Source organism: Monodelphis domestica, chromosome 6 (genome assembly GCF_027887165.1).
Source record: "Monodelphis domestica isolate mMonDom1 chromosome 6, mMonDom1.pri, whole genome shotgun sequence".
Taxonomy (NCBI): domain Eukaryota; kingdom Metazoa; phylum Chordata; class Mammalia; order Didelphimorphia; family Didelphidae; genus Monodelphis; species Monodelphis domestica.
Genome location: NC_077232.1, coordinates 18,974,308 through 18,996,964, shown reverse-complemented (window position 1 = coordinate 18,996,964; position 22,657 = coordinate 18,974,308). Strand labels below are relative to the sequence as shown.

At 36.1% G+C, this 22,657-nt stretch overlaps 1 protein-coding gene across 2 annotated transcripts; it reads right to left on the bottom strand.

Annotated features, from left to right (window-relative positions):
* Positions 1-8,374: 8,374 nt before the first annotated feature.
* Positions 8,375-22,456, bottom strand: LOC100026240 (olfactory receptor 5B12-like). 2 transcript variants are annotated; one of them, XM_001376886.5, is made up of 4 exons: positions 22,028-22,456; positions 13,714-13,782; positions 9,637-9,697; positions 8,375-9,506 (listed from the first exon to the last, which is right to left on the bottom strand). In XM_001376886.5, exon 4 carries the CDS (start codon positions 9,484-9,486, stop codon positions 8,551-8,553), a length of 936 nt encoding a protein of 311 aa, XP_001376923.3. In that variant the 5' UTR covers positions 9,487-9,506; positions 9,637-9,697; positions 13,714-13,782; positions 22,028-22,456; the 3' UTR covers positions 8,375-8,550. The 2 variants fall into 2 exon arrangements, with proteins under 2 accessions (XP_001376923.3, XP_016279036.2); XM_016423550.2 differs by having other exon boundaries at positions 8,375-9,697.
* Positions 22,457-22,657: the final 201 nt, after the last annotated feature.

Here is a 22,657-nt window from a genome sequence, read left to right as displayed (position 1 = left end):
GCACAAATACACAGTTTTGGGCATAATGTAATTTTTCTTCCTGTGCTTCACTAAATCTTTCATTTGATAATTTTCTTTTTAAAATTCAATTTTATTTTATCTTCATTTCTGAATTCTTTCCCTCCAACATTCCCCTCAATACATTAAGAGAGCAAGAAAACTAAAATACATTATAAAAATATATAGTTGAACAAAACAAGTTCATTAGAAATAATTTTCTTTTATAATATTTACATTAATACTCTGTTCTATCAATGTATCTTTTTTTTAGAGGTGACCAGGTGACATTGTAGATTGAGTTATGTGTGTAGAATCAGAAAGATCTGAGTTCAAATCTAGTCTCAGGCATTTATTGTGTAATTCTGGGTAAGTCACTTAACTTTTCAATTTCCTAATTTATAAAATTATAAAAAATGAATTACACCTACCTCTAACAGCTGTTGTGAGATTAAAATAAGATAATATAATGGTATTTAAGATTCCCAGAGCCTATAGAATTGTCTGGAACATAGCAGATTCTTAAGAAATATCTATTAATTTAGTGATTGGTTGTGTCAGCTCCAAATTATGCTAACAATCTATGCTTTTCTTCCTCAAGTCACTCTAAAATTGACCATTTTATTCTTTTACCTCTTTTGCAAAATTTCTATATGTGAAGTAGGATTTCAGAATTATTTTGATCAAAATTGCTCTAATTAGTCATTTGGAACCATCTCTCATATTGTTGGTTCATTTTTCAATTATGTTTGACCCTTCATGATCCCATTTTGGGTCTTCTATTCAAAGATCCTGAAATGAGTTGCTATTTTCTTCTCCAGATCATTGCACAGTGAGGAAACTGAGGCAAACAGAGTTATATAACTTGCCTTGTTCCACACAGCTAGTAAGTATCTGAGGTCAGATTTGAACTCAGGAAGAAGAGTCATTCTGACTCTAGACCTGGTACTTTAGTCACTATACCACTTAGCTGCCTGCCCCATCTGTCTTTTATAAATTTTTTTTTAGTTTTTAAAACATTATTTTATTTGGTCATTTTCATACATTGTTCATTGGAAACAGATCATTTTCTTTTCCTCCCCACCCCCCACCCCTTCCCATGCCTACTGGCAATTTGTCTGGGTATCACATGTGTCCTTGCTTTGAACCCATTTCCTTGTTGTTGGTATTTGCATTAGGGTGCTCATTTAGCCTCTTTCCTCCATCATGTCCCCTCAACCTCTGTAGTCAAGCAGTTGCTTTTCCTCGGTGTTTTTACTCCCTCAGTTTGTCCTCTGCTTGAGGATAGTTTTTTTTTTCTCCTAGATCCCTGCAGGTTGTTCAGGGCCATTGTAAAGTCATTACTGGAGAAGTCCATTACGTTCTCTTGTACCACAATGTGTCAGTCTCTGTGTACAATGTTCTCCTGGTTCTGCTCCTCTCACTTCCTGGAGGTTGTTCCAGTCTCCATGGAATTCCTCCACTTTATTATTCCTTTGAGCACAATAGTATTCCATCACCAACATATACCACAATTTGTTCAGCCATTCCCCAATCGAAGGGCATCCCCTCACTTTCCAATTTTTTGCCACCACAAAGAGCGCAGCTATGAAGATTCTTGTACAAGTCTTTTTCCTTATTATTTCTTTGGGGTACAAACCCAGCAGTGCTATGGCTGGATCAAAGGGCAGACAGTCTTTTATCGCCCTTTGAGCATAGTTCCAAATTGCCCTCCAGAATGGTTGGATCAATTCACAACTCCACCAGCAATGCATTAATGTCCCTACTTTGCCACATCCCCTCCAGCATTCATTACTTTCCTTTGCTGTCATATTGAACAATCTGCTAGATGTGAGGTGATACCTCAGAGTTGTTTTGATTTGCATCTCTCTGATTATAAGAGATCTAGAACACTTTTTCATGTGCTTATTAATAGTCTTGATTTCTTTAACTGAAAATTGCCTATTCATGTCCCTTGCCCATTTTTCAATTGGAGAATGGCTTGATTTTTTTGTACAACTGGTTTAGGTCTTTATAAATTTGAGTAACTAGACCTTTGTCAGAGGTTTTTGTTATGAAGATTGTTTTCCAATTTGTTGCTTTTATTCTAATTTTAGTTACATTGGTTTTGTTTGTACAAAAACTTTTTTAATTTGATGTAGTCAAAATTATTTATTTTGCATTTTGTGACTCTTTCTAAGTCTTGCTTGGTTTTAAAATCTTTCCCTTCCCAAAGGTCTGACATGTATATTATTCTGTGTTCACCTAATTTACTTATAGTTTCCTTCTTTATATTCAAGTCATTCGCCCATTCTGAGTTTTTCTTGTTGTAGGGTGTGAGGTGTTCATCCAGACCTAATCTCTCCCACACTGTCTTCCAATTTTCCCAGCAGTTTTTATCAAATACTGGATTTTTGTCCCCAAAGCTGGGGTCTTTAGGTTTGTCAAAGACTGTCTTACTGAGGTCATTTACTCCAAGTCTATTCCTCTGATATTCCTTTCTGTCTCTTAGCCAGTACCAAATTGTTTTGATGACCGCTGCTTTGTAATATAGTTTGAGAACTGGGACTGCAAGGCCACCTTCCTTTGTATTTTTTTTCATTATTTCCCTGGATATCCTTGATCTTTTGTTCTTCCAAATGAACTTTGTTATGATTTTCTCTAATTCAGTAAAATAGTTCAATGGGTATGGCACTAAATAGAAATATAAGTTTGGGTAGGATGGTCATTTTTATTATGTTAGCTCATTCCACCCATGAGCAATCAATGTTTTTCCAATTGTTTAGAACTAGTTTTAATTGTGTGGAGAGTGTTTTGTAGTTGTGTTCATATAGTTCCTGTGTTTGTCTCTGCAGATAGATTCCTAAGTATTTTATATTGTCTTGGGTGACTTTAAATGGAATTTCTCTTTCTAATTCTTGCTGCTGAACTGGGTTGGAGATATATAGAAATGCTGATGACTTATGTGGGTTTATTTTGTATCCTGCAACTTTGCTAAAGTTGTTGATTATTTCGATTAGCTTTTTGGTTGATTCCCTAGGATTCTTTAAGTAAATCATCATATCCTCCACAAAGAGTTACAGCTTGGTCTCCTCATTGCCAATTTTAATACCTTCAATTTCTTTTTCTTCTCTAATTGCTACTGTTAGTGTTTCTAGTACAATATTAAATAATAAAGGTGATAACGGGCATTCTTGATTTACTCCTGATCTTATTGGGAAGGCTTTGAGTTTATCCCCATTGCAGATGATGTTTGCTGATGGTTTTAGGTATATACTGTTTATTATTTTTAGGAAAGGCCCTTCTATTCCTATACTTTCTAGTGTTTTCAATAGGAATGAGTCCTGTATTTTGTCAAAGGCTTTTTCTGCATCTATTGAGATAATCATGTTATTTTTGTTAGTTTGCTTGTTTATATGGTCAGTTATGTGGATGGTTTTCCTAATATTGAACCATCCTTGCATTCCTGGTATGAATCCTACCTGATTGTAGTGGATAACCCTTGTGATGACTTGCTGGAGTTTTATAAGTTTTTAATTCCTTTGAAATCTATTTGTTTATATATTTTGACAACTTATTTGTGAATGATCTTAATGTTATGTGCTTGTGTTAATTATCTTGAATAAAAAACAATTATCAGAGAAGTTTGATACAGATTATTTTCTTCAGTTATTTGCTTCTCATTTTAACCTACCTGCATTGATTTTGGTTGGACTAAATCTGTTCAATTTCTTATGACTGAAACAGTCTCTTTTGTCTCTTTTATGATTTCTTATTTGGTTAATGACTCTTCTATATTATGGTTTAAGAAAAACCTAGAAAGATTTGTATGAACTGATGCAGAATTAAGTGAGTAGTACCTAGAGAACAATTTCTATGTTGACAAGTCAACAATCATTTATGAAATACTTATTTTGTAACAGAGATTGTGCTAAGCCATGTATTTTAAAAACAAACTCCTCTGAAAGATTTAAGAAGGCTAAGCAATACAACGACCCAATATGATTCCAGAAAGCGAGCAACATTTTGACAAATAAATTATATATTGATTATATATGTATATGTCTATATATACATCTATACATGTGTATCTATAGTTATATCTGTATGATATTACAAATTGAAAAATTGTTTTGTTTAGTTTTGCATATTTATTTTATGAGCTTGATTTTTCTTTGTCTTTACAGTGAGGGAAGAGGAAAAGGAAATGCATTTTTTAATTAAAAAATTTAATGAAAAAATTGCCCCTAGACATGGCTATGAAAAGCATGTGGCTTCATTTCATTCTAATTTTTAACAGTTTCATGTGTTATATTTGTAATAAGTATGCTCTAACTTCCTTCTCATGGAGTCAGGCTAGCTACATCTCTGCTTCAGGGTCCCAGAGGTATCCTGAAGGATTTAAGGGTATCTATTTTCTGATGCCATTGGTTTGACCCCAAACAAGTTGTGTTCTTCTCATTGTTAGCCATCAGTGAGCACCATCCCCATTCTATCCACCCATTTAATAATAATTCATTTCTTGAAAATTTTTAAATGAAGTGGATAGAGAGCCAGGCTTAAAGATTAGATGAATGAGGCTCCAAGATATAGGAATCTCCAAAGTACATAGATTTCCTCCCAATACTTCAAGGAGTTCTCTCTGTATCTGTCATCTTCTCTTTTCTGAGGGGAGAAAACTGATTCAGTACAGTTTCTCCATCATATAAATTCCATCAAGTTGATATTCAAAGGTGACAGTGCTATTGGATAGATCCATGTCTCAGATATGCATTAGCTGGCTGGATCCTGAAGGTCCCTTCTTCTTCCTCAGAGAATTATTGCTGGGCTAGTAGTAAAACTCAGATGCTGGGGATCCAGATGGGTCCCTCTCCTAAACATGTGAAAATTACCTCAAACATAAGTAAAAAAAATAAAAAATAAAAGGAATGAGGCCTATTTCACAGGGCATCATATTGGTTCTAATAGGGAGAAGGTATAAATCTTTCCCACTTAAACCATTGGCTTTCACTGAATGCTGTGAATAGATGAATCAAATGAAAAGTAAAGCCACTGATGAAAGTGCCCAGAACTGACAATGATGTTTTTTTATGTCTCCAAATATGTCTATACAACCAATCTAAAAGTCTTCTAATCTGATGATGAACAAACCAGAGGCTGAAAGTGGCAGCACATGTTCTAGTATCTCTCTAAAACACTTCCATTCCCCATCATGATGATTCTCCCAAAAGTAGGTTCTCCAGGCTCTCCCATAAGGAAAACACCTGATGTACTCTGTGATGAGCTTTATTATATATGCAAGAAAATGTATCCATTTTAATCTGATTGTAATAAATGGTAAAAAATTTTGGGCTAAGTTCTCTCTCCCCAAAACTACTTTCCAATATGACTACAAAATAATAGATTATGAAAATAAAAATCTTAACCCAGGATAAGAAAATTAAATAAAACAAAGCATAAAGGAGCTCCTAAAGGGGAAAAAATCACATGCATTTACAATTGAATTTCCCCAAATGTTTAAAGAGCAATTAATAACCATAATATATAAGTTATTCTCAAAGACTGAGGATTAACTCTACAAAACTTGTTTTATGAGACAAATGATGATCTTAATTTCTGCTCAAAGCAATACAAACAAAGAAAGAGATAAGCTAATATCACTAATGGATATTGATATAAAATTTTATTAATATATTTCAGAAATAATCCACTATGGCTAAATGTGATTTATACTAAAGATAGTTCAGTGCTAGAAAATGTTTGCATAATCCCTCTTATGTTTTCTGAAAAGCCTTACATTAAGAGGGTCAGACAAAAGGCCTGTGACCCAAAACACACCTGAGTACTTCCCTCATCAGATTAAAAATGTAATTGAGAAATATTAACAATATCTACACTATGAGTGGCTACGTGACTCAGTGGATAAAATGCCAGCCTAGAGGTGGGAACTTTTGAATTCATATCTGGCTTCATACACTTGTGACCCTGGACAAGTCACTTAACCCCCATTGCTTAGCCTTTACTGATCTTCTGCCTTGGAACCAAACACATATTATTGATGCTAAGATGGAAGGTACAAGTTTAAAACAAAACAAGACAAAACAGTACTTTAGCCACTTTGGTGACTGAATGGAGAATGGACTGGAGTAGGGAAGAAAGAGCATAGTAGCCTATAGCAATAATTCAGGTGTGAGGGGATAAGAGATTATAGAAGAATGGTGGTTAATGTCAGAGGAGAGAAATGGCATATTTGAGAGATGCTGCCAAGTTAAAGTTGAGAAGCCTTAGCAATGATTGGATATTAGGGTGAGAGTTGTGAACAGTTACAGGTGACTCCTAGGTTGTGAATGTGAGGAACTGGGAATATGCTGTTGTCTGCTAGAGTGGTAGGAAAGGTAGAAGGTCAGAGAATGTTTAGGGGGAAAGATAATGAGTTCAGTTTTGGACATGTTGAGTTTAAGATGTCTCCTGGACTTCCAATTTGAAGTGTCTGAAAGGTAATTGGAAATGTGAAATTGAAGGTCAGCAGATAGGCTAGGGCAGGATAGATAGATATCAGATTCTTCAGCATAGGAGTGGTATTTAAGTCCATAGGAGCTGATGAGATCTGTTCAAGTGAATTAGTAAAGAAGAGGAAGAAGAGGAAGAGGAAGAGGAAGAAGAAGAAGAAGAAGAAGAAGAAGAAGAAGAAGAAGAAGAAGAAGAAGAAGAAGAAGAAGAAGAAGAAGAAGAAGGAGGAGGAGGAGGAGGAGGAGGAGGAGGAGGAGGAGGAGGAGGAGGAGGAGGAGGAGGAGGAGGAGGAGGAGGAGGAGGAGGAAAGAGGGAGCAGGAGAGAACTCAAACTCAATTTCACACTTATGGTTAGGGGACAAAATTAACTGAAAAAGAAGTCATAATATAGGTTGGATCAGACTTGGGAGAAAGTGGCATCCTGAAAACCTAGAGAAAAACAATAGTGATCAATAGTTTCAAAGGCTATGGAGAAGTTAAGGAGACTGCAAATTGAGAAAAATGCCACTATATTTTGCAACTAAGAGTTGATTAGTAAATTTGGTGAGATCAATTTTGTTGGACTGATATAGGTGAAAGCCTGAAGGTAAGAAGAGAATGGGAAGAAAGTATGAGGGGGGGGGGTCTATTATAGATGACATTTTTTAAGGATTTAACCAGACAGGGCAGAAGAGATATAACACTGTACTTAGTGGGATGGAAGGATCAAGTGGGTATTTCTGAAAAAGCCACTATGAAGAAAGGGATAGTGAGTTGACAAGGGATGGATAATATAGGGTTCTCTAGCAGCAGAGAGGACCCAAATGAGGCTGTATAATATAAATATGTTGTTGATTGTCCCAAAGAATGTGGAATTTTTAAGGAAATGGGAAATAGAGGTAGAGAATATTTTCTGTCTGCCTTCAGAAGAGCAGATTCTTAGGATGGCAATCAAAAGGGTTAAGTGATTTTCTACATCTTTGGTCAGAAGTATGCATATAGTAGTATGTATCAAATGGTAGGAGCAATCTGAGACAGAAGCTTGGAAGGTTACAATATGATAAGTGAATTAGGAACTCAAGAGAACAGCATAGAGTTGAAATGATTCACCAATGGGTCAATATGAGGGAAAGAGGGGAGTGCAGGCCTGGTTGAAATCTGAGGGATTAAAGTACTGAAGATCATGTTGTGGGCGAAGAGCATAGTTTGCTAAGGAAATGGAGAGAGGAGTGGAAAATAAATAGATTGTGCTCATGTAAAGGGAATTAGTATTATTAAATGTGGAAGTGGAATATTTTTGGAGGATCACAAGATTAAGGAATGGGAAGTGAGTAGGTTGAGGAGAGTGGTTCAAATATATGATAAAGGGTCACTATGTATGTTAACTTACGGAGGAGGGAAGGGGACTGGACAAGAGAAAGGAGGACAACAGAAAGTAGCTCCTGGCTTTTGATTAAGTGATCTATATGAATAACATGAACCTGAAAGGAGCAGAGCATACTGAGTAATGGAGATGGGGAGAATCTGGGAGTGTCAGTAAGGAATATATTTTCCAACTGTTCTGCTTTGACTAGTGAGCTGAGGAGAATAAGGGAAAGTGCAGCCAGAAATGGAAAGGATGATGAGGGAGTCGAAGGGAAAAGCCAGGCCTTCACTAGTAGCTAAAAGATGCCAGGAGTAACAAAGGGGGAAAAATTAAGATGAAGAAAATTTGTTGCCTATGGAACAGGTATTCCAGAGGGCACAATGGAAGGGGTTGGTAACAAATACTTGGAACTCGGGGAGTTTAAGGAATCTGGGGATAAGGATAAAGATTCAGGTAGTGGGGATGGGAAAAGGGGTGTAGTTGATGATCTACAGGCATAGTATTCAAATGAACTGTGACAGTTGGCAATTGTCATTGTCAGTATCAAAATTCTTTTTTTTCTGGTTTCATTTTTCAGGTCTCTTTCTACCACACTATATTGTATCTGGAAAGGTTAAAACTGATCCCCTATGAACTTCAAAAATATCTTTAATTATGGAGATTGAAGTCTGGAGAAAGAAGATTTACATTGCATTTTCTTTCCAGTTGAAATGTTAAGCCTAATGAGTTTGCTGTCTAATAGCTTTCCAGAAAGCATTCTTGACATCTTTGTTCCTCAGACTATAAACCAGAGGGTTTAGCATAGGAATGACCATGGTGTAGAAAACAGATGCCATTTTGTCTGTGTCCATGGAATGGCTGGAGTTGGGCTGTAGGTACATGAAGATGATTGTCCCATAGAATATGGAAACTGCAGAGAGATGGGAAACACAGGTGGAGAATGCTTTCTTCCGGCCTTCAGAGGAGCGGATTCTTAGAATAGCAACAAAGATGAACAAATAGGAAGTTAAGATAACCAAGAGGGCAAAAAGTACATCGAGTCCTGCAATTGTGAAGAGTATCGTTTCATTGGTGTGGATATCAGAGCAAGAGAGAGCCAGGAGTGCAGGAATTTCACAGAAAAAGTGATGTACCACATTGGAGCTACAGAAGGACAGTCTGAAGGTACATCCAGTGTGGATACAAGACTGCAGGAAGCCACAGACATAGGAACCAATGGCCAGACCCAGACACACCTTAGATGTCATAGTGGTGGTATAATGCAGAGGATTACAAATAGCTGAATGACGATCGTAGGCCATAGCAACCAAGAGAAAACTTTCAACAATGGCAAAGGCTACAAAGAAAAACATTTGTGCAGCACATCCATTATAGGAGATAATCTTATCCCCTATGAGGAGCCCAGCCATCACTTTAGGAGTAACTGCTGAGGAGTAGCCAAAATCCACCAGAGAGAGGTTACTGAGGAAAAAGTACATGGGGGTGTGGAGACAAGAGTCCCAGGAAATCAAGACTATCAGGCCCAGGTTCCCCACTAGGGTGAAGAGGTAGATGATGGTGAATATTATGGAAAGGGGGATCTTAAGCTTGGGAACATCTGTTAATCCCATAAGGATGAATTCCTTTACCTCTGAGTTGTTCTCCATAGATATCATTTGGGAATGGAATCATTTACCTGTTTCAAGAGAAATCATCAAATGAATTCAGCACATTTAATTTCTTCAGGTGGGTGGGGAGGGGAATCTCATTTGACAAGTGAGGTACTAGGAAAATTGGAAGTTTATGGCAGTTACTCTAGAACCTACCAATTAACTGATTCCTCTTGGGAGAATGGTCCTCATCTACTGCTTTTCAGCTTTTTGTAACCTGCAACAGAAATTCATTTCAAGTACTATTTCAAAAACTTATGTTGGTGACTCCTTGTTCCATTGTGAAGTTTGTACATGCAAAGTTTGTAGTGGTGGAGAGAATGGGGAAACTAAGCTATACTTATGACTATGCTGCAGTTTTATCAAGATTCTGTTTTCCAACTTGAATTAAAAAGAAAAAAAAGCAAGAGAAAGGAAGGAAAAGAAAAAGGGGAGAAAAGAAGAGAGAAGAAAGGGTTAAATGGTAACAGAAAGAAAGGATTGTCAGAAGCACTAAGTGTCCACTGTGTGTCCACAAAATCAAAGAATTAATGCTGCTAAATTTGAGATAATCTGAATTTAATTCAATTCTTTTCAATGTAATAGCATTATTGAAATGCCTACTATGTGCAAATCTCTACATTAGACAGAGTATCTGAAGATTAAAGAAGAATCCTTCACAGAGCTTTTTATTTGTCCTTTGTTTTCTAAGAGGACCAATGACATCATGCGATGATGTATTGTATGAATTTAATTGAAGTATGGAAGAATTATATAGTTAGGAGCCTCATTCTCTTTTTCCAGAGTAATTAAAGTTTAGCAGTAAGACAAAAATCAGTATGACCGGGGATGGTCCAGGACGCACTCCATAATGCCTTCTTCAGCCATCTTCATGGCCTTTAGGAAAAACAATGTTCTCATCCATCCATTCTTCCAGGGGAATTCTTTATATACATGGGGTAGACATTGCTATAACTCATAACTGGTTTGAGGCCTGTCAGTTACCCTCAACCTGGCTCAGCTGGCCTGGCTGAGATGGTTTTACTGAGTTTTTGCCACTGCCCACGCTACAGCTTTTCAGAGACACAGGTGAGAGTTAGGTAAAAGTGGACACCATAGGCTGATGAAAAGGGTTTGACAAGCCCTCATGCCAGATGAGCTAATCCTCTCTGACCCCAGAGTTTAGATCTTAGTGGAGTACCACAACATTTACATGGATGAATAAAGTTAACAACCAATATAATATTGCTCTTTACTAACTTGATTCTGCTGATGAAAAATAAAAATCAGATACTGAGAAATCTCCTGCTCTCTCACACTTATGTCATCCATCCCACCGAGGAGAACTGATAGGGAATACAAAGTTGTCCCATGGTTCTTCAAGATTGGGTGGCCTTCCATCCCTAAGTTCATTATGTACCTTAACTAGTTCATCTATAGAGTGTGGCCAGTGAGGATAGACCCAAGAAATAAATCTTTCAACCCTCCCGCACTGAAAATCCTGCCTGCTCCTAGTTCTGTTATAGTTCACTGATCCATAGTCAAGTGACTGGCATAATGCAATTCATCCCCAGTGTCAATAGAAAAGCATGCTTGGATGCTCTATGTAGTACCTTTTCACAATGAATCAATAAAAGGCACAAACAATGGCTATCTAATATCTACTGTAGAGCTTCAAGCCTGAAGGTATTTCCAGGTAGTGCATTAGATAGGGATTGACTTGAATTCAGGAAGATTTCAGTTCAAATCATGTCTCTGATTCATTAACTATGTAACTCTGAACAAGCCACTTAATGGCTGTTTGCCTCAGTTTCCTCATCTGTAAAATGGAGATAATAATGACACCTACTAACAGAGTCATTGTGAGGATGAAATGAGATAACACAAGTGACATACTTTGTAAACTTTAAAGTGATATATATAAATGTTAATTATAATTATTATTTTTAGATCCAGGTCAGTCCTTTATAATGTACAGAGAAGTTTTGCAAGATGCATTCATCTTTTCAATCTATTCACTTCCCTACCCCTACTTCTCTCAGAGGCAAGCTTAGAAGTCCAAGAAAATCTGCATTGCTTCCAACTAAATTTTGATTCATCACACCCAGAGGGCCAATCTTTAGATGAAGGATTCAGGCTTTAAATTCCTCCTCACAGTGTGGAGACATAGCAGAACCCTCTGCGGAAAGAAAAACCTGATGCCTGTGATTTTCTATTCAGTATTCTGTTTCTTGGCAGGGATCTTACATTGCCTCGAACCACAGGTCATTCATCACTCCTAGTAGAGATTGGGCTCAAAGGTAGACTCCCAAAGGGATCTTCTGCCATTTTAACATGACATCTCTGACTTTCCTTCCAGTTTACTTATTGAGTTATGTCAAATATTTCTTTGTCTCTTCACTTCCTCTGACTTCTCAATTTTATGAAAAGGATTGAACTAAGGCCCAGATATATGTTAGTTTTCTGGATGTAGAAGAGACATCAGTCAAAAACATCATTTGAGAATTATCCCACACCCCACTCCCAATTTGAATCTTTTTAGCACTATCTGTCCATTCTTTTTCTTTTTTGAGGAAAGTACTGTTTGTTAATTATTATGCAGATCTTCACTTGACTCCATAAATTGGTCTTGTTTAGACCAGTATTGAAAGATCAGAATCAGCTTTAAAAATTCTATTTGGGAATAGCATAGAGATGTTGCAACTACAGTTGTACACATAGAAAATAGACCATTAGCAATAGCATCTTTAAATAAGGAAAGGAACTATATAATTCATAGTTATTTCCTTATATACTTATGGAAATTTGGAACAGGACTTCTTTCACTTTAGTCTACTCTGTGGTCTGTTAGCAGAGTATAGGGGAAGACATTTTTCAAAGAAGGGGAGAAAAGTAGATTCCAGTAAATGAAGATAGGTAAAATTTTGATGACTTTCCCAAAGGAAATAATGGTAATAGCTAGCATTTATAGAGTACTTCAGGTTTTCAAAGTTATATATTATCTCATTTAATCCTTACTATGACCTCAAAGGTAGATGGTATAATTATCCCAATTTTACAGATAAAGAGATCAAGCCTAAGAGAGGTTAAGTGACTTATCCAGGCTCACACAGATCATAAGTATCTGATAAAGGATTCAAGTCCAAGTCTTCCTGACTGCAACATTCTATCATGGTGGAATTCTAGAGTGGATTGTTAAACTATTGTTTTATGAGCACTTAAAAAGTAGAGTTGGACATTAGGAAGCAGCATAGGCTAATTAAGAATGTCATAACAAACTTTCCTTTCCTTTTTGAAAAGGTCCCTAAATTAAAAGAACCTGGAAATGCTATGATCTGGTATTTTCTAAAACAATGGACAAAGTCAATCTGACCTTGCAGACAAAATTGAGATGTATTCATTGGTTTTCAGTAGGGTAGATTATAGTTGTCTGAGCAATCATAAAAAGGCTTAATTGGGAGATTACTATCCACCTATAGATGAATTCCTACTGTTGTTCCATTGACTCTTTCTCATTCTCACCTTATGTACATGTTATAATTATCTTAGAGGGGCTTTGGGGGCTCAAATGAGAAAATGAATATAAAGTGCTTTGAGATCCTTATATAAAAGCAAATTATTATTCTGTTCTTATTTTTGGTGTTATTGCATCCAGAATTGAATGTGTCTATATTCAATATGACCACAATTAACGTGTGATAGTTTATTAAGGCTTTGCTAACTGTAAAGAACTCCATTCAGCTTTTTAAGCCTCCAATGTTTATTCAGTTCCTGAAGAGCCCCAAGCTTGAAAAACTTCAAGCATCATCTAGGATAATAATGGTCATTCGTATAGCCTTGACATTTTGGAAAGCACTTACCATATATGCTATCCTTTGATCTTTAAAACAAATGCATGATTAAATAGTATTATTTCAGTTTTATAGATGAAGAAACATGCTTAGAAGTGGCATGCTTATGATTAGCCCATTTCAAATCTTATCTCATTTGATCTTCAGAACAATTTGGGGAGATAAGTGTTATTATTATATCCATTTGTCAGACAAAGAAATCAAAGCAGATGGAGGTTAGTGATTTGCCTAGAGACACAGCCAATAAATATGAGGCAAGATTTACCTTCTTGTCTCTTTGATGTTGAGTACAGCTATTCTGTCTATTATGATCTTTCTGACTTCAAATTCAGTGGAGTGACCACTATGTCCAATTGCCTCCAGATAAGTAACCAAGTATGGGATTGGATTTCTGATAGCCTACCTGGCTCTTGGAGATGGGTTGCGTAGAGATGGCCAAGGACCTTCACCCAGAACTCTTGGGTTTGAAATACTGAGAATAGGAAAAAAAGTGATATTGTCAGGAAAATCCTTCTTCCTGAGTGCTAAGTGATTGAAGTGCCTTGGATCCGGAGAGATTGTCCCTGGTCACTGCTGCTTATGGATGGCAATAGATTTGTGACCTGGAAACCAGATGAATGAGTAAATGACCCAGGGCAATCTTGCTTGCCTCAGGATCCTTCTAAGGCAATGGGACCTCCTAAATACTTTTAGATATCAGTAGTGAAAGGAAGGATTAGGAATGGTCTTTATACAGATAGAGTAGCACAGCATCTCTTTGATGACCATGCCCCCTGAAGGCACTTGGTAACTGCTCAGCCTGCTTATGTACAAAACAAGTCATTAATTTTTCTTTGACTGTAGGGACTGAAGTCTGATTGTCCAGGGAGACCATTTTTTTTCATGGCTGAATTTACCATTACTATGTTCTTGTTATCAAGTTTAATGAAAAGGACATTGGGGGTAGGGTCCTACAGCATACTAGTTGTATGACTTTGGGGAAGTCACTGACCTGATCCAAGCCTCAATTTATTCATAAGAGTTATAAGGATAATAATCTTTGTCTAGATTACCTTGAAGTATAGTGAGTATCTAATATGCTACTGCATGTGAGACAGTATTGTGTAGGGAAACGAGCACTAAATTTGGGCTTAGCTCATATGGGTTGGACATAGGGCATCAAGGAAGCACGCTGCACAGATCACTGAATCTGGGATCAGGAAGACCTGAGTTCAAGTCCAACCCAGTACATTTTCTAGCTATGTGGCTTTGGGTAAGACATTTAATCTCTGTCTCTTTCAGATAGTTATTCCCAGCACATAGTAGGAACTTAATAAATATAAATGAAATAAATAAAACTTCCTGCCTTCCTCATAGCTCCAACTAGTATTAGCAATGAAAATTTTGGCATATCAAATACCTTCTCTGACCCTCAGTTTCTAAATTTATAGAATGAAGATATACTATTTTTATTATCTATCTCACAGCACTGTTGTGAAGAGTCCCTATGGAATACATATATTTTTAAAAAGTCTTACTATTATTTCTTCTATCACCTCTTAATTTTTCATGAGCCTTTTCAAGGCATCCCCTCATTTGATACCTTATTTTAAGCTATTATATTTAGTAATTATATTCCTGAAGAACATTTGCACATGAGATTTAGTACTAGTAAATGAGATATCAATTGCAAACATTTTAATAAAGCATTTGAAAAGGTTCCTATTAGTGCTTTTGTGGACAAGATAGAAAAATATAGCCTATGCAACAGTCCAGTTAAATGGCTACTCATTGAGTTGGACTTATTAACTTGATGTGCTTTTGGTACATGGTCTTTAACTGTGTCCCAAGGAATTGTCTTTAGCCTTTTACTATTTACCATTATAACAGCTCCTTGAAGGAATCAGCTGTTTTCCAATCCTTGTCTTTGTATCCCTTAGCATAACAAATTAATGAAATTAGGTATTTTAAGTTTGTTGAACTCAACTGGTAATGATTTGGGGAAAAGGTTTAGATGTCATGCTCATGAAACTCACAGATAACACACAGGTAGATAGAATGGCCAGAATTTTGAGTGATCGAATAATGAAAAAATAAGATTTCAATCTTGACCACAATAAATAAAATTCAAATGTGAAGAAGATAAAAAGATTGTTTTATATATGTGGTCAAAAATTGATTCAACATACAAAATAGAGGGGAGAGAGAAAGACCAGGGTGGATACTGGATTGTCTGAAAAAGATCTTAGGGGCTCAGTGGATTACTATGTCAAAATAAGTCAAAAGTGAACTATGGCAGACAAAGGTAATAATAATAATAGATGGCATTTATAGAAGCCTTTGAAGTTTGCAGCTTGTTTTGTATACATTATATCACTTGAACCCCCTCCCAAAATTAATACTCTTTTAGATTCTATTAGGAAAATTATAATTCTGAAAATGAATTTGGTAAAAGTTTCACTGTTTTCTGCCTGGATCAGATCATCTTGACAATGTTATATTTAGTTATGGGAACCACATTTTAGGGAGAACATGGATAAAGCGAGATACATGTATAGCATGTGGTAGTGGTAGTCTCTTGGTGACCGAGAATGACGATTGTCTTAGTGCATTATCATCTATTGATGTACCCTCATGTGGCTTTGGAGTCCAAAGGCTGAGGTGCAGAGTTTGTGGCACATGGGGCATGGGATGCCAGGTGTTATGGGAGGTGCGGTTGTGACCTGGTGTCGGCATTCACATGCAGGGGCAAGACGTCGACGTCACTCATCTTCAAAGGTGGGACGTCGCTCATCTTCAAAGGTGGTGGCGGCATGGCGAATGTGGATTTGCCAGCATGTGGTAAGGATGGTAAATAGCTGGTTAATCATGTTATTATTGATGGAAGAGACAAGAGAGATTTAATCTGGTTTAAAAAGTAGATTCATAGGGTACAAGATAACTGACTTCAAGAATTTGAAGGAACATCATGTGGAAGAGTGATTAGATTTCTTTTGTCCTAAAAGTAAGAATGTGGGAATAATCAATGGTTGGGAGATGTAAAGTGGCAAATTTGAGCAGAATATATGGAAAAAAGTTCCTAAAAGAACAATTTCAAATGGAAATAGACATGATGTGAATTCCTAGTAGAGAATGGATAATAAACTGCAACCATAACTATCTCTGGCTCTCTCGCTCTCTCTGTGACTCTTGTCTCTCTGTCTCTCTGTCTGTCTGTTTCTCTGTCTTTCTCTCCCTATCCCCTTATTCTACATCCTGTTTCATTGTATGTGTATAATATATGTATATATTCTAAACCATTTATTAACTTTCTGTTTATTCTTTTTAATGCCATTCATAGTATATGTATATTTATGACTGATTAGGATCCAAGAATGGCAGTCCCTTTGCCCTTGGTAGAGAAAAGTAGGTTATAATTTTTTTGTAAATTTATTCTATTTTAAAATTTTGCAATTCTTCCATTTCTTGCTTGAATATCCTTGAGAAGATTTTGCTTAATTGGATATCTTGCCAATATTTCCTTAAATGGGTTTTGTAAAGATTAAAATTAAGGGGAGACTGAGGAGACTGAGGCAGGTAGAAATTAGTTTCTCTCTGCAAGTAGTATTATATTTTTTAGAGGTTTATTAAAGGTTAAGGATTTAAGAATATACATGTAAGAAAAGGCATGTGCCATGTGGGCCATGAGACTCACCCAAAATTTCACTCACATCATGAGATGTGCCTGTTTTCCAGCAGAGACAGGAAGTAAAGACCCCCCGCCTATGGGGAAGACCCTTTAAATAAAATTTTGCTCTCATCCCAGGTGAGAATTCAGTGAGATTAGAGGGCATTCTGGGAGCTAGCAAAGACTCCTGGGGAATGGAGTCCAGAGTTCAAATCTCAATTTTACATTTCCCCTGTTTGATCCACTGGGAAGAAGGACTTCCCCAAAGGATCATAAAAACATAATCAATTTAAAGATTACAATAATTTGAGGATAAGATAAAAAAAAGTAGAAAACCAATAATTGCTGGACACATTGACAGAAAGCCAGTTAGGGGGCAGTCTCCTTTGGCATGAAAGCATACATACAAATAAATGTTCAATCAACCACACCCAAAGTTCATTTTTGTGCAGCTTGTGGTCTGGAGGCTTCTTCATGGTGGCTTCTCCAACAGTTCAGTTCTAGATTCAGAGAGGTATCATCTTTCTTTACCTAAAATTCTTCTCAAAAGGAATTTAAACCTTGCAATTTAAATAATGATATTTTTTTACATTCTCCCCATTAAGAGGGTGATTAAAAAAACAGGATCACTTAGGGATGCATGGCTGAGGTATGAGGTATGTGAATCAATTGGCAAGAGATATTAAAAAGATATCAGAAAAATCCAAATAAAAAGAAAAAAACTCTGGATGAAAATATAGACTATCAAAGTCTTATGTGTAAAAATTCCAAGTAAAAAGAAAAATAAATCTATAACAGGTCCTTGAATCAGGGCCCAATTAAAATGATCGAAGCAATGATGCATTTACCCAGTCAATAGCCAGGACTACAGAAAGGTACCACACTATGAAAGGCAGAAAAGAGACCAGATTATAGGAGCCAAGGTTTTGGGGATACTCATTTGTGAGTATCTTCAGAGTGAGGGTGGACACAAGGGAGGCCTACATGTTAACTGTAAACCTTAAAATTTCTTAGACTTATGAATGTTGGAAATTTCCCCATTGGGAAATTTCATACTTGAAAAAATTTCTTACTGATAGTAAGAACTCTATTGGAATGTGAAACTCCTTGGCATGGGAGGATCCTTCTCCTCCCTACTTAAGACTACTTTAGGACAGAAACCTTTTGCTAAACAATGGAAAGGGCTTTGACCTATGCTTAAGCATAGAACAGGAAGTTCTTTGAGTCATGATTGATTTTAGAATTGATACAATAGAGATACTTGGAATGACAGAACCAGGTCTTGGAACTTACAATCTCCACCCTACTCAGAGTAACAGGATTTAGGAAGGGCTGCAGCAAAGATCAAGATTTAATTATTTGAGAATATGACCTTCAACAGACATGTGCAAAGGCCATAGAACTCTGGGCAGTCCTGGGTTAAGCTAGAGCCACCATTGGCACAGGGGAGACATCGACAGTGATTGGTAGATGTGAGAACTGAGGGGAGGGGACTTAGATGGTTTCTTTAAAGATAGCGGGGTCTGAGGAGAGAGGGAGGAGTTTTTTATTTTTTTGCTCTGAGAGGAGGAGGTTTTGCTCTGAGAGGTTTTGCTCTGGAGGAGTCTGAGAGGAGAGAGGTCCTGGAGGGAGAGCTCCTGGAGAGATCTGAGAGGAGGGCTTGCTCTGAAGGAGGCTGGAGGTGGAGGCCCCTGAGACTGTTTCTCCATTTTGGTCACGTGAGTGATAGGGACTGATCTCTTTTCTTTGTCTCAGCTATCTAAGGGCTTGGGCCTTTGGCCCAGCCTAAGCAGAGGGGGTATTTAAGCCCTATTCCCTTCTCTCTCCTCTCCTCTCTCTCTCTCTCTCTCTCTCTCTCTCTCTCTCTCTCTCTCTCTCTCTCTCTCTCTCTCATGCCTTTCTTCCTCCTGTTTGTAATTAAAAACTCCATAAAGGTTGACTGCTGACTTGAGTTTTCATTTAGGAATTACATAGCTGAATTCCTTGGCGACCTTAAATTAATATATATCAGTCTTTTAAAGTGATTTCCATATCACATAACATAAGTCAAGTGTCGCAACCCCAAGTCTCACACTGGGTTCAAAACTTTGTATTTGCCTAGAAGTGCATCAATCCATCCTGGATTGACTTTTCTTTGGCTCTGTGCAATGGCTCTGTTGTGTATATCTTGTCCTGGAATCAGACAGAATCTTTAAGCAAATTCTGAGAATTTTTAAAATAATTAGTGGCATCATTTTTATAGTCACAAGCTTTTTGGGCATGCTCTGACAAATGTATTTCAAACTTATAGTACTGAAAAGTCAAAAAGTTAAAGAAAATCTTAATGCTGGTGACATGTGCTTCAAATATGAAAAGGAGAGAAAAATAATAAAAAAACAAATAATATATTGCACATGCAAGAAAAATATAATAATAAAAGAGCTTTAAAAATTCAAAAATATAGCTTATAATCATTTACACTCTGTGTCAGTTAAGAAAATATAAAATGCAAGGCTTTCTCACCAAAAATGAGATCCATTTCCTCTTAATATCTGGCCATGATTACTGTGAGTAGAAGGCAAATGAATGAACAAGGTAACAATTTTTCATTTTTAAAAATACAGTAGTACAAATACATAGGTATCAATATTCCCAAAATTCTCAATAGCCCAATTAATTACAATAGCAAACAAACACACTTTCATATTTCACATAAGTTGCTCTTTGACATTTTTTAAAACCTATGAATTGATGGATATTTGTCACAAGTTTTTACAATCATAGCAATCTTTCAACCTTGGTAATAAACATATTTTTTAAACAAAGTAAAACTCATCTTGGGTTAAGAACATAATCAATAAATCTATATATCATTCTGGTGGAAGTTAAGTAGTGAGCTGAAGGGTATAAATAAAGGGGTGCTCCTTTTTGGAGGCTTTTTAGGGGTACAAATGCCCTGAGATTAACTGCCCCAACTTCCATTCACATATTTAGAAATGCGGGAATGTTGGGGGTTATAAAATGTATTTCACTTCAGGGGAAATAGACACTAAAAGATCAGCCTAGTGCAAATATTAATAATATGGAAATAGGTCTTGATCAAAGACACATGTTAAACCCAGTGGAATTGATTGTCAGATATGGGAGGGGGAAAGGGGAGAGAAAGAGGCTTATAACCATGGAAAAATATTCTAAATCATTTAATTAAATAAAAATTTCAAAAATAAAATAAACTACTGTTTTACAATTGTTTCTTATCTTTTAAATAAGATTTTAAAAGAATTTCTAGTCTACCTCACTATTGCCTATGGAAGCCATCTTTTCAATTTTGTGTGTAAGCCAGATGTTTGCTGATTTACATTCTTTCTGGCCTCTTTGGTGTCCTTGTTATAGAAATTATTTTGCATTAGTTTAACTAATTCTTAACTAAAATATCTCAATGAAATTTTTACAGTCTATATACTTTTTATTTTCCATTTCCTATTTTTAATTTTAATTTCTTTTAAAATAATTCAACTTTAAATGTGTTCTTTTTCTCATTACTCTAATTTCCTGTTTTGTTTTGTTTTTTGTACTAATTCTGATTTTGGTTCTAATGACTAAATATTATCTGATTGTTTATAGCTAGCTAGCTGACTTCCACATTAATAACAAATCTTTTTCCTTTCCATTAAAAGATAATCCATTTAGTGATTTCTTTACGATATTATTTGATGTTTGGCATACTTGACAAATGCCAATTCTATTTTTGAAAATGTCCTTGCTTTCTGTCCTAACATCAACTCAAAGTTAGAAGGGCAAGGGCTAGGCAAATGGGACTAAGTGATTTTCCCAGGAAGTCATAGAGAGAATGTGTCTGAGGCCTAATACAAACCCAACTCCTCCCAGCTACAGACTTGGTGCTATATCTACCTGAATCTATTTTTCAAAGAAATTAATCATTTTCAAGGCAATTTTCAGTCAACTGAAAAAAGTGCTCTAAATTATCCTTGATTAGAGAAACATAAACTAAAGCAATTATAAGGTTCTACTTCACACCTATCAGATTGGCCAATATGACAGAAAAGGAAAATGATAAGTATTGGAGGAAATATGGAAAAATTTTTGACACTAAATGAACTGTTGGTAGAATTGTGATCTGATCCAATCATTCTGTATAGCGACTTGAAACAATGCACAAAGGGCTCTAAAACTGTACACACCCTTTGATCTAATAGGTCTGTATCCCAAAGAGATCTTTTAAAAAGGGAAAAGAACATATTATACAAAAATATTTATTGCAGGTCATTTAGTGGTAGTCCATCAATTGGGGAAAGATAAATTATGATATAGGATTGTGATAGCATAGTTTTGTGCTATAAGAAATAAAAAGCAAGATAATTTTAGAAAACCTTGGAAAGAGTTACATGAACTGATTGATACTGAGTGATATGAGCAGAAACAGAAGAACAGTGTACACAGTGGCAGCAATATTTTTTGATGAACAACTGTGAATGACCTAGGTATTCTCAATAATGGAGTGATTATGACAAATCCAGAGATTCATGATGAAAAATGCCATCTATTTCTAGAGATATTGAAGAAGTCTGAATGCAGACCAAAAGATACTATATTATCATTTCCTTTCTTCTTTTTCTTTTCATTTGAAATCTCTTCTCTTCCACAAAATGACTAATATGGAAAAATGTTTTATGTGATTTCACATGTAAAACCTATAGCAGATTGCTTACTGTCTCAGAGAAGGGGAGGGAAGGAGGTATGGATGGAAGGTGGGAAAGAGGACTAGAATTTGGAACATACTTTTTTTTAAATGAATGTTAAAATTGTTTTTATAAGCAATTAGGGAAAAATTAAATATTATTTTAAAAAGAAAATTCAAATAAAAAAGTAAATATCCATATTTAAAATTCTATTCTAATGACTCATAATAATCTGAAGATAACTGTATTCTTGAAGGCTGTACCAATATAATGTTCCGTCAGGTTGGTTCAGCTCTATTGGAAAGGCTTTAAACATAATCCTGCTAATATTCTCAGTTCATTCTCCAAAGATCTATGAAGCTAATTATATAGAGTATCATCTAAAGACTGACCCTTTGATGGTGATTTTTTATTTTCTCACTTTTTGTCATCTATAACAACAAAGTAGAAATGACCTTTGGCCTTGCGATGTGTCTTTATACTTCTGCAGCTAAATGGAAGAAGAAAGGGAAATGGGGCAAAAGATGCCATAATGACATGCTTTAGACTATTTATGAACTCCAATTTGACCATCAATGTTCTATATATCACATCCTTACCCAATAACCAGTGAATGGACATATAGTTGTATGCACTAGGAACTTAATTGTATCAATCTTGACATTCTTGCTATAAATGAAATCAGAAAATAAAGGAAGGTGCCCATAAAGATTGTTGCTCATCCTTTGTTTTGAAGAGCACTAATGATATTGTAAGGTGTGTGAGTGGGATTTAAGTAAGGAAGAATTGTTCAAAATTGTCAGCCAAACTCTCTCTTCCCAAATCATTGATATACAAAGGCAAGGCAAAAGGCAGGATGACTTGTGATGGCTTAAGTTGCAGTGATTGACCTTGACATCTTTAATGTCTGACCAAGCTCTAAGTGCCCCACAGTTCCTGTTTAAAAAAAAACAAAACAAAACAAAAAACTTCTTGAGTTTTTTTGAGAACAAATTGTTCTCAAGTGTCCATTGCACTGGAGG